The sequence below is a fragment of the Chelmon rostratus genome, chromosome 11, assembly GCF_017976325.1.
Source record: "Chelmon rostratus isolate fCheRos1 chromosome 11, fCheRos1.pri, whole genome shotgun sequence".
Taxonomy (NCBI): domain Eukaryota; kingdom Metazoa; phylum Chordata; class Actinopteri; order Chaetodontiformes; family Chaetodontidae; genus Chelmon; species Chelmon rostratus.
Window position 1 is genome coordinate 22,191,074 of NC_055668.1, and position 12,622 is coordinate 22,203,695.

At 43.9% G+C, this 12,622-nt stretch overlaps 1 protein-coding gene across 4 annotated transcripts in view; it reads right to left on the reverse strand.

Annotated features, from left to right (window-relative positions):
- The window catches only part of ehbp1 (EH domain binding protein 1), a 147,346-nt gene that overhangs the window by 2,707 nt on the left and 132,017 nt on the right, over positions 1 to 12,622 (reverse strand). For all 4 annotated transcript variants that reach the window (XM_041947114.1, XM_041947113.1, XM_041947112.1 and 1 more), the window contains 2 exons: positions 8,071 to 8,170; positions 6,808 to 6,881 (listed from right to left, as the gene is read on the reverse strand). In XM_041947114.1, the coding sequence (XP_041803048.1) occupies positions 6,808 to 6,881; positions 8,071 to 8,170 (174 nt within the window). The remainder of the gene's footprint in view (positions 1 to 6,807; positions 6,882 to 8,070; positions 8,171 to 12,622) is intronic.

The following is a 12,622-nucleotide window of genomic DNA, read 5'->3' on the forward strand; positions in this document are numbered from 1 at the left end:
AGGGCCCCACAGGGTCCAGGTGGGACCCCCGATCCAAATCCCCTCAGCCTCTCCCTGGAGGGGAGGGGGGATGCCCACAGGAGAGCACTCACTCCCCCTGGGGCTCAAATATCCGCCTGGCGCCCTTGGCTCCACATTCACCCAACACCGGGGCAGCAGCCCCCCCCTCACCCACAGATCCTGAACACAGCTGTAAGAATGATGTCATTAACTTGACTTGTTTTCCTTTTTGTACAAATTCAACCACAATCCAGCATCGACTTAACAGGCATTAATTAGACTAAATTTCATCCAACTTCACAGCTATAGGGCACCAAACTGAGCTGACAAACCGTCTCTCCACGCAGCTAAAAGAAGCAGGAACTCCTCAGCTCAGTGTGGGAACGTGTCGCCCTGAAAAACCCTCCATCGTTTCATGTTAAAAAAAAAAGAAAGAAAAAAAATCCGCTCCATCCCGGAGAGGATTCAAACACAGCTGAGACGAGAACAACTTCTGTGGCGCGTAGGCAACTTCACCCCTCTATCAATATTTAACCGCCTATTGATTCGAGAATAAAAGGGATGTTGTAAAATGTCAGTCCTAAAATAAGTGTGGCTTTATTAAAAATAAATATCCCCCCCTCATTGAGTCAAATTGCGGCAGTCAGGCTGAGTGTGTGTGTGTGTGTGTGTGTGTGTGTGTGTGTGTGTGTGTCACGCTGGGCCCAGTGTGTTTGTCCTGAAAGGTCTGCGCTCTCTTCATTGGCCCCACTCGTCCCTTTGAAGTCGACCACAGAGCGAAATGAACACAGTCCCAATATTTGGCTCTCTACTTTCTCCTCTTCCTCTCTCCCTCCCTCCTTCTTTTTTTCCTCGGGGAAGCAAATTTACTCTCCCCTCGCTTTGTGCGGGAGTCGACAAATAACTTCATAACTGGCAAATACGTCCAAACCTGCATCTGTGGGGTGTTTTTGTTTAATTTCTTTAAAAACAGGAGGTGGTTCAGGACACGGAGGAATCAGGACAAACTGTGTCAAGTGTAGAAAAAGAAAAACAGATGAGTCATCATGTGAGTCATCATCTTTAGATAATTGTGAGACAGGAATGTGTGCATCCATATCTGCCGTAACTCCCACAATCCTCTCTGGACAAGGCCGGCCCACCAGAGGAGGGTTCAGGAAGAGGGGAAAAAAGAACGTCCCACAAAAACACAGAGAGGTATGTAAAAAAAAAAAAAAAAAACTGCCCTCCTTCTGCTTCAGAGCACATCTCAGCCAAAAAGCCAAAGTCCTGGTTGACACGGGGAGGGGTGGCGGCAGCGGCGAAGGGGGGGAGCACACTGCTGTCAATCACATGTCGCAGAGTCCCGCCCCCCTCATTAGGAAGGTAAACAATAAAGAGAGCCGATGAGAGACGTGACCAGGCAACACCAGAGCAGGGCAGGCTGGGTAACCAGACACCCAGGAACAAACAAAACACCCTGCAGCCACTCAGCAAACCCCCCTGCACGTAAACTCCGCCTCCCCCATGAGAGAGAGAGAGAGAGAGAGAGAGAGAGGTTAAAGACTTGGAGGAGTGTGTACAACTCACATGGTGGGTGCGTATTCAGATAACCCTCGTCGTGCACGCCAACGGTAACCATGTGAGTCTGCACAAGGCACACAAGAATGCGCTGGTTCAAATCCCCATGAACCCCTCCCCGCCCGGTCTCTCCAGAGCTAAATTTATTCAAGACAGCAAACTGGTCCAAAGCTCCGTTCTCTCAAAGCAGGGAGAGGCTGTCTTACAGGCATCTGTCTGTCTGTCTGTCTGTCTGTCTCACACACCGTCCAACGATGTGACATCAGAGGATCCGCATGCAGACAGACGACGTTCTCGATCGCCATCTATAAACTTATTCTCCTTCATTTCTATGTTGCTGTTTTTCTCGTCCTCTCTACCTCTTGTTCCCGTGCAAAAAGGCCTCCAAAAGCTGGTTTTGGCCCAGATCCAAGTGGAATCAAGAGACAAAAAGTGTCACCAGACAAGAAGAAAGTCGACAGGCCGGGAAAAATGGCGGATAAACACAAATTATCTCAACGGTAAGCAGGAAAAGGAAAAAGGTGTTCAAAACTTCCCTCGAATAAAGATGACATTATATATATGTATGTGGCGACAGCAAGCATTTAAAGGATAAGTCTGGTGATATTCTATGTTTCTCTGTCAACAAAACCTGTAAAGTTTTGACTCAATCCTTCACACACCGTCCTACTGCTGCAAATACTCAGAGCACCAAATCTGTATACGTCTGAAAACTGTCCCCAAAATGCACAATGTGTCACATTTGCCACAAACTACAGTGAGCAGCTGTTTTAGTAGATTACTGACCACTTTCCACGACTATCTGTGACTGGACTTGAAAGATTCAAGTCTTCAGTAGGGACCAATGAACTTGAGAGGTGCAGAGAGGGAAACACTGGCAGACTTGTTGACTGTAAGCAACACACAGAATACTGCCAGCCTTACTCTAGGTTTAGTTTACAGACACCAACTTAAACATGCAACTCTCTTGGTTACTCATGCTCCGGACTCACAAAATGATTCATATGCCTTTTAGGAGACAGTGTGACTCTTAAAACTTTGAAAAAGTTAGCGAGACACTGGCAGACAGGCAGATTAGACAGCAGTCGATGCTCCAGAACCATGAATCTAAACTAAAATGCATGATTTGAACACCTGTTTCACCATATGGGCCAACAACCTGCATATAATATCATGTTAGCCACACTACAGGAGGCACTTGTTCCAACATCCTGTGGAAAACACACAAAGTCACACCTTCTGCTGACTGATGAGAATATGTCCACCTAAAGTAAGGACACACTTCATCTTGTAACCTGACTGAAGAACGGCCTAAAAAGCAGCACAAACAAGCTCAATGCAAGTAAATAATCTTCTAAATTCTCCAAAACTCAAGTCCGACAAACTCGTGGAACGAAGCTACTTGTTATCAGCGGTTCCAGTCAACTTGCAACCCTGAAAGAGTTGGCAACATCATCAAAAGTCGCCCATGTGATAGGATTCCATAGTGCACCTAATCAATCAGGGTCTGTAGCGCGCCGCCCCGATGTGTTACAAAGCCCAAATAGATTTACAAATGGGAAGTGTGTGTGTGCGTGTGTGTGTTTGTGTGTGTGTCGGGGGTGTGGAGAAGGATAAGCTCCTGCATAGGATTACATATTGATTTTAAACATATAAAAAAGCTTATCATATCAAACCGTAACAGGAAAAACTCTGGGACCCGGCTATGCATAAATCCCTTTTAGATGACGAGAGGGCGTCCACTTTAAAACACACACACACACACGCACGCACACACACACACACGCACATGCACTCACACACACACACACACACAGACAGACAGACACACACACACACACACACACACACACACACAGAGGCCCTCGCAGGGAGCCAAGACACAGTTTTGTGTGTGTGCATACATAGGTGTGAATCGGTAAGCAGATAAAGGGGGCATAGTGGATCAATTTTGTGGCAGGGAGATGAGAGTATGGCATACAGATGGCATTTTCCCGCCTGGCATCACACCAAGAAGGTACAAGGAGGTGGTTATCACTGAGCATGCTCACAAACAACATCAACACCGGTCCGACAGCCTCCACCCTTCCCCCAACTGTTTAATTCTGCAACACCTGCTCATTTAATCAAACTCTGAAAACTTTTTTAACATCACAGTGTTGGGTAAAAATCGACTATTACTAAATCACTGCATGTACATCTTTTCTCCTTTGATCCTCACCGTGACACTCAAAGGCTTTGATGATGTAGAGATGTAGAGCAAGTTAAAGTCATGACCTCTGTGGTGTTAATATGTTGCCAATTACTGTATTTCTATTATCATTTGCTGTCTCTTAGTGGGATTTTACCACTTTCTTGCTGAACTGTTGGTTTTCTACAGAGGCAACTGTATATATCAATGCATCTCTGTATATCCTCAATTAAAATCTCGATACAGCAAAATAACGAAAGAAAATTATTGAGTAATCATGACATTGTTATACAGCAAATTAAACAAAATAATTAAAGATTATAACTGCAGCTGTAATCATGCAGGCTAACACACTTTCTCTGGAGTATTTTCCTCTACATTTTCCTTTTCTTTCCCTGCAACATCTATATTTTTCTTTAATTCTGTAATTTGTATTTTGTCGCTACACCCAAATAACTCTTCTAGCTTAAATAAAATCAACAAAAAAACTTAAGAGGATTTTGTTGTTTAGCAGAATATCAGCTTCAGAGTGGATTTCAGAGGAATCCTCTCCTCCTGACTCCTCTTTCCACCTCAAAGCACTCCTCTTCCTCTCATCCGCTGTCTCATGTGTCTGAGTGTCTTGCAGCTGAAGTCAGCAATACAAACGTGGAATAAAAATCATGAGTCACATGTTACGCAAGCAGCTGACTGATCATCTCGTGCTTTTAACTCTCATTAAAATAGAATTGTTTACGTCATAAGACAGACTATTCTTAACATTTATTTCTATCAATGTTTAAAATGATTCACATGTGCTGCAACTGGACTGGCAATATTTTAGAAACTTTTTATGCTAATTACCATAAACAGGAACTGCTAGCATTGTTAGCCAGTTAGCTGTAGCACACATTGACCTGAACAGACACTATCTGGGTCGACTGAGAGGTAGAGGTAGAGATAGAGGGAAGGGCTGTGTGTGTGTGTGTGTGTGTGTGTGTGTGTGTGTGTGTGTGTGTGTGAGTGTGTGTGTGTCTGTGTGTGTCAGGGCAGGTGTATCTCAGGACTCATAGTGCATCTCTCTCTCTCTCTCTCTCTCTCTCTGTCATCGACTGGCCAACCAAATCAGCAATTACGCGCACGCCCGACCATCGCTCAATGGACCTGCCCAAGCACCAAATAAGAGCTGGGGAGATGGCCGCTGAACACACACACACACACATACCGATATACACACATGGAAAAAGACAGGCATCCAGGTGGACACACAAACACACCTGTGAGATGTAAGCACGCAGATGCAGACCAACAGATCCTCTCTCACACACACACTCTCTCACACACACATGCAGCTCTCTTCCCAGCAGCTCAGAACTATCTGTGGCTGCTACAGAAAGGTAGAGCCTGTGAATGTTAAGTGCCTCCCTTAGGGAGGAAAATAAGGCCGGCTGATAAGTTAGTCAGCTGCAAATCCAACAAGTCCACATGAAGGCAGAGAGAAGCGCGGTGACACGACACACACCACCTCTCCACCCCACCTCACCTCACACACTATCTCCGCTCTCTCTCACACACACACACGCACACATACACACATAGCACACACACAGGTGAGCAGCCAACACATGGCACACATCTGATGTATAAAGAAATATGCACCCACAGAGGCACCAGGAAACTCAGACACACACACGAAAAAAAGACAAAAGCAGACTTGCACGCACACACATCAGTTCAGCACAATAAACACACACACACACACACACCCACACACACCCACACACACACACACACACACACACACACACACACACACACACACACACACAAAGTGAAAGCAACCTCACTGATACAAACACACACCGGCATATGAACCAGAAAACTTGAAATCCTCCCACTTGACTCGAGCTGTGGACACACTGCAGCTCGATAAATAGAAATAAATAAAATGGCCGGGTGAAGACCGAGGACATCTACCTGTGCGCAGGCAGCGTGGACTCGTCTGCAGCTCCTGCTTGGCTACGCATGTCTGCTCCCCCCTCAACCCCCTCCTGCCTGGCCTACCTCCCTTCTTGCTAATTACAATTGATTTATTATGGACCAGGTACCTTATCAGGTGCCCGGTGAAATTACAATGGGTGTCCGAAGGCTGGGAGGAGAAAAGGGGGGGTTGGGGAAGGGGGTGGCGGTGGTCAATGTCGAATGGCAAAATCAATTAGCATTGATTGGCAAAAGGTTCATTTTGCCAAAGAGGACGCAGTCGAAGGGGATTAAACTTCCCTGGCCCCCTGACAACTTTGATACGACACAATGGCTGCTTTTCTGTCTGCGGTATAGTTAACAAGCTTTCAATAATATAACTGCATTTTTTTTAACCCTCGCAAACCGTCTTCTCAATGTGGCTGCGGCTAGATTTCAAATCAGGCATCGGCTAGTCGGGGTCTAGCTAGGAAACAGATAGCATTGATCAAGTATCAGGGAGTGAAATCCCTCGCAAGCTCGCATCTTAATCCTCATCAAGAAGCCGACGCAGAATTCAAATCGTCCTGCTTTAGGCTCTCGATGAAGGCTGGACAACAGCTAAAGCGCAATAAAGACTCATGAAAACAATACAGGTGGAGAAAGATGAATGACTTTACTCGAAGTCAAACAACCCTGACAGCAGCTTTACCGTCTCTTTGTCACCAGGAATTAGAAAATAAACTTCAACCGTTGCTGTTCGTCTTTTCTAGTAGCCATTTTGGCATCTGATAAAACATTATCAGATGTTCCACTCTAAAAAAATGAGAACTGATTAGTTAATTAGTATGCCGATCAGTATAATAGTTTCTAATAATACAGTGGATTATTAGAAAAAAGCATCAATTCTTAACTAATTTAAGTGGAACTATGTGGCTGTCAAACTGAATCTAATGACCCAACTGAAGACTTTGAAATTTAAACTACATTTTACATACTGCAGGTATGATTTTGTTGCTTAGGAAACGACAGAGGAGACACATCTCTACTGCTGACACCTGCAGACACTGTTTTAAATGCCAAGACCTCCTGAGTGTGTATTTGTGTGTGTGTCTTACCCTCGATGGCCAGCATGGCTCTCAGCTCCCTGTTCAGCAGTTCGAAGCGTCTCTCCAGATCGTGCTCTTTCTCCCTGTGGCAAGTTAGAAAAAGAGAGAGAGAGAGGAAAAAAAAAACACACACACAACAAAGTTCATCAATATGTTAATGACTAAATCATTAAGCACTTAAAGAAACCTGCAATAAACATCGATTCAGCTACTCGCCCGAACCTTCTCTGGCTTCGCATTAATCTACTGCACATAACTGATACACATACTGCGTCTGACACAGCCCTGGGTGAATGTGTGTGAGTGTGTGTGTGTGTGTGTGTGTGTGTGTGTGTGTGTGTGAGACAGGAAAGAAAAAGGGAATATAAAGAGAGAAGAAAGGTGGTGAAAATGATTTAAAAAACAGAATGGCATGAAGGATAAACGAAAAAGACAAAGAAATTAATGTGTATCTACGGACATGCCACGAGTGTGTGTGGTCTGCATGTGTGTATGGATGGGTATATGTGGTGTGTGTGTGTGTATGCAGCACAAATTGAATTCTTTCCTCTTTCAGCCATATTAAAAAATGAGCTTATTCGGTCCCTAATAGAATTTGTCCTTCACAGGCGCCTTTTCTCTTCGCCTCCACAAAGAGAGAACAGAAAGGGCTAATAATCAGCCCTTCTGTCAATTGGCCACTTAAAAGCCTCCCCTTTCCCACGATATAATGTGATTATGAATACTTCAATCTCTCCTCCACTTGCACACTTTGAAATCCCAACAGCCGCAAACGAGGAAAAAAGCCAGTGTGTATGTATGTGTGCGTCTCCACCTGTCGCAGCTGACCACATACAAAGAGCCCAGCGATAGAGTGATGATCGTCACATTTCTATTGATTTCATATCCCGTCCACATGTAAATCAATGAGCGGATAGACAGAGGGGGTGAATGGAGTGGAAAGTACACTCCCACCCCGTGTGGCTCCAACGAGTTTGATCTAGTGCTTGAACAGAAGAGCGATGTTTCCAGGTTTTAATGCTTCTCAGTGCACAAAAACTATAGAAAAACAAACAAATGGTGTCTTCTTGACTCTACCAGTAGAAAAAGGCTTTTAATAGTTAGCCATTAAAATAAAACTGCAAAAATCCTGTAAAAATAGCCCTTGAAAACAGGGTCGAGTGGATGTTCTGTTAATTTGCATAAGATGAAATGACAGTGCATGTGGAGGCCACTGGTTAAACAGAAAGATGAGGCAAACATCAACAGACAGTAAAACAGTAAGATACATACAGCAGAGAGAGCTGGTTCTGTCTTCTGATGAGGGCGTTCTTCTTGTTCACCAACATGAACCACTCCTGCATCATGGCCTCCTCCTCCTCCTTGTTGTTGCCTGGAAAATGCACGAACACACGCAGAGAAAAACAAGCACAGTCACACACATGATAGTACGACGTTTCAAGAACACCACAAGCTGTTAATGTTTATTCCTCGGTTGCTTCTTTGCCCCCTTTTAAAGCTTTAAAGGCAGATGCTGATCATTTAATACAAAGCTAAAATAGAGTAAAACAACATCAGTCACAGCCGAGTGAGTCTGATAGATAAAAGGTTATTTTCTACCATCGTCTGTGTCTGTAAATAACTACGTTAAAGCACACAGCGTATACAAGCATGCACACATGAAGGAGATGATGCAGATAAACGACTCAGTTAAGTCTTTTTGCCACTGCAGAGTCAGTGTGTCCACCAGATATTTATGTGTGTGTGTGTAAATACTCTACTCGCTTATGTTCCCTGTGTAAACATTCACATACTTCATACCATGTCTTCACAACGTCAATACGGCTTCAACTGGGGTGGGATTAACTCAGCGATTATCGTTGAGCGCCTTTACAGAGTGGAGCCTCTCACTGTAGGGCAATACATATCCCACCAATCACTCAGCGGGCCTTCAAAAAAACACGTCTCCGGTACTCTCTGACGTTAGTGTAATACCTGCTCAACACATGGAGAGCTAGCAAGGCTCAGATGCATGGCTAATGTAAGCTTCGCCCATGCCTGGGGCTAAAGCTCTGTGCTGTAACTTACTTACAGCGTACAATGGGATGCGCACAACTGATACGGACAAAGCACACTGAATGGAAACCCTCAAGTGTTAGAACAGCAACAGGAGCAGCCTCCATCGGCCATGTTTGACCAGGAATAAAGAGTGGGGGAGGACCTGTGTGTGTGACATCAACTGGGATTCCTCTGGCTGCTTTGGTGCACTGAAATCAGTGATCATGAGGATTTCAAAATAATAATTCAGATTGCAGCTTCCTAGATTTGAAGGCAGCTAGTAAGGAGTTATTTTACAGCAGCTTTGTAACAAGTTACGACAACTAAATCTAAGTGATTAAAGTTTTGTGGTGGTGTTAAATGCTGCTTTACATTAGTAAGGCTGATAAACTCTGCTTTTATTTTCAATTATGATCTGCTGACACACAAAAAAGAGAGTTTGGTATCATTAAGACAAAATCTTGAATTTTTTATGAGAATTTACATCAAATGTATGTAGTTAAAGTGACAGGCATGGGCCTTTAAATGTGTTAACAGTTTCATTAATGCTCTCCTACACTTTATAGAATCCTGACATGTGATTGAATGTAACGAAGGAGTTTTTCCAGGTTAATACAAAACTAAAATAAATAAAAAGATGGACGACTTGTTATGAGACGTAGACACGGGCCAGTGTTTTGGTTATTAAGGTTAAACGTGTGTTTAAGCTGACATGTAGATTGTTTTAAAATTGTTCATTTTGGTTCTGTTTTTTTATGTTTTATGAATGAGTTTCTTTCTTTCTCTCTGTCACTGGGTAAATAAACCGCTGTGGTCACTTCACTTTGCACTGTTTATGTCTAGAATTGGGATATAAGCTTTGTGGCACTGGAGGCCATTTAAGAAGCAACAGCAGCATTAATCTGACACTTAGTACGTCTGCGAAGAAAAGAAATGGATGAAAACAGAGGACGCGAGATGAAAGATCGTCTCAGGGCTTATGTTATTATCTCTCGCTGTTTTTTTCTCTCTTTCTCAAGAGGGAGGTTTAATAGCTGGGAAGCTACGACAGGCATCATAACAGAATTAACACTAAGAAGACATTTCATACCACTTATTTATTAATTGGGGGCCCTCTGAATAATAAGAAAGGCATTGGTGCGCTGTACAGTGACAAAAATCCTGTAAGCCAAGTTTTGATGTTTTATATTTGTAGACTACATGCTACAATCTTCCATTTATTGTCTGTAAAATGCGGCTTTTAGGCTCCTTTATGATAGATTCAAATATCAGTGATGTAGTGTTGTAATCTCATTATCTTTTGCTTTTATTCTTAGACTTTCTGAATAAGCATATCAGCCAAACGCTTTCACAATATTAACTGAAAAACAATAGGTTTGGTGCTGAATAAGATCACAATCTGTGCATAAATGACTGATTCGGCTGCTCGGGATAGAAGAAAACCAAGAGAAACGTGTCGTCTTCAGTCAAACACACACACCGCCGCTCAGGGAGTGCTGGGCCGCAGCGTCATTGACGACAAAAGGCAGGCGCGTGGATGTGTGCGCGGACACCGGTGAGTGTGTGGACATTTGTGATACTCTGAGCCAGCAGATGTATGTAATTTCATTTAGGAGGGTGGAGCGGGGAGGGGGGAGCGAGAGAGAGAGAAAAAAAGAACGAGCGAATGAAAGAAAGCTTCGGGATTTAGCGGAATCGGGGGCTCGTGGATTACTGTAGTCAACTTTGAAACGGACGACACTCGGAGGGGGGATAAAGCCGGCGCTGACAGGTCATTGTGCTGCCTCGAAGTCAAATAAAACAAGCAAATAATAATGGCAAATATTAAGCTCCTGTGACATTGTGGCGAGGCGGGCTGGAAGACGAGGAGGGATTATAAAGCTATATCCCCCACCGCTAGCCAGCCAGCAGCTACCAGCCAACCACCAGCCGCATTTTATGAAAGGAGGGAGGGGAGGTGAGGGAGGGAGAGAAAAGGAAAGGAGGAGAGAAAAGAGAGAAAGGCAGGGAGGTCAGAGGAAAGGTAGGCGAGGTAGGATAATGGAGAGGACAGAGGAGAAAAGGAGGAAAGTATGGGTAGCGGGGAGGAGAAAGGGTGAGATGAGGGGGAGATGGTGAATGTGGAAGGGAGATGGGATGACTAGAGGAGGGAGGGAGTGAAGGAGGGAGAAAGGGCAAGCAGGTGAGCGATTTCAAAGCAGAGAAAGAAAGGAGGGGATGGAGGGATGAGGGAGGACGAGTGGCGCAGGATGCTCGACAGCTGCTCAGCATCCTCCCCCCTATACTCAACCTCTCCAGGGTTGAACTCTGACCTCCAGATACTACCTGACTCAAAAAGACAGAGGTGTGGTTTCTGAATAAATCGAGTCACATTTAATGACTCAAACATTTATGTTTAAAAGCCTTTAATACCCATTAAAATTAAATAGGAGACAGATTTTACAGCGGACAACTGTAAAGATGAGAAACTGCTAATTAGATAGTGGAGAACTTTATAACCTGTATTTTATTGTGCTTTTTAGGAGTAAATTATGTAGTATTAACGATGAGACTGACTGCTGCGTTCAATGACAGCAACAATGGTTTATTCTGTCCTTTATGATTGATTAATCACTTATTTGTCAATTATTTAGTCTAAAACGTGAGAATATAGTGAAAAATGGGCATCTCAATTTCCAATATTAAAATTACAAGCAGACAATTACAGAAAATCCTCACATTTATGAAGCTGGAACCAGAGAATATCTGATAAATTGTTTAATCGATTACTCAATTGTTGCATCCGTTTTCTGTCTTAACAAATCGATTGATCGACTTATCGTTTAAGTAAAATTCGTTATATGCAATGTCTGTTTTATAAATGTGGAAAATTACTGAGGAGCTGTATTCAGTTGCTCAGTGCATAAAACTAAGGCTCTAATGCAGGGTTGGGGGTTTGATTCTCATTGGGACAGCCCTTTTTCTAAAAAAAAATGCATCCACTGGCTGCACTGTAATGAGCGCGCCCACCAAATGGCATATGTTAAGAGTGACAACAACAGAGAAAAAACTGGTGAACGTTGTGTTGCATGAAGACAAATGGTGTAAATATCCCTGGCAAGCACCGCTGACACTGTGTCTGTGAATCCAGCCTTGGCTCCGAGAAGCTGTGGATCCATGCTGGCTCTCAGGGGGCCATCTTGGATCAAAGCATCTGGCGGTTTGGCAGGTTGCATTCTGGGTCTTGCTGCTTGCCTTACACGCCATTTCTCAGCGCTCAACACAGAGCAGGGCAGAGCAAAAAAAGGCCAAAATCCACTGAGACTGAAGCAGTAAGTTTGGCATCGGGACAATGTTTGATCAGGACATCAAAGGATTAGTGAAATATGTCTGATGGAGATACACAGGGTTTCCCTTCCTACAGTAAACTTTATCGTCATTAATATCACGTTTGGTGTTACCTCAGCTATCAATGTGGCTGCGATGGTGAGAAACACACAAGATACAATCAACTCAAACACACATACACACACACAGCCGAGATACAACTGATACACACATCCCGACAACCCCTCTATCTGATTGCCTGTCTCCCTCTTCTCTTGTTTCACTCTCTCTGTCTCACTCACACAAACACAGCCGGGATACAATGACATGAACTGCCGTGTGTGGAGGGAGACGGTTATCCGTCAGGTGTGAAAAAAGGACGGTTAGAAAGGGTCAATGTGTGTTTGCATGCATCTGTAGAGAGACAGAGAGAGACAAATAAAAAAAGAGGGAAATACGAGGTGAAAAGACAGAGTGAGCC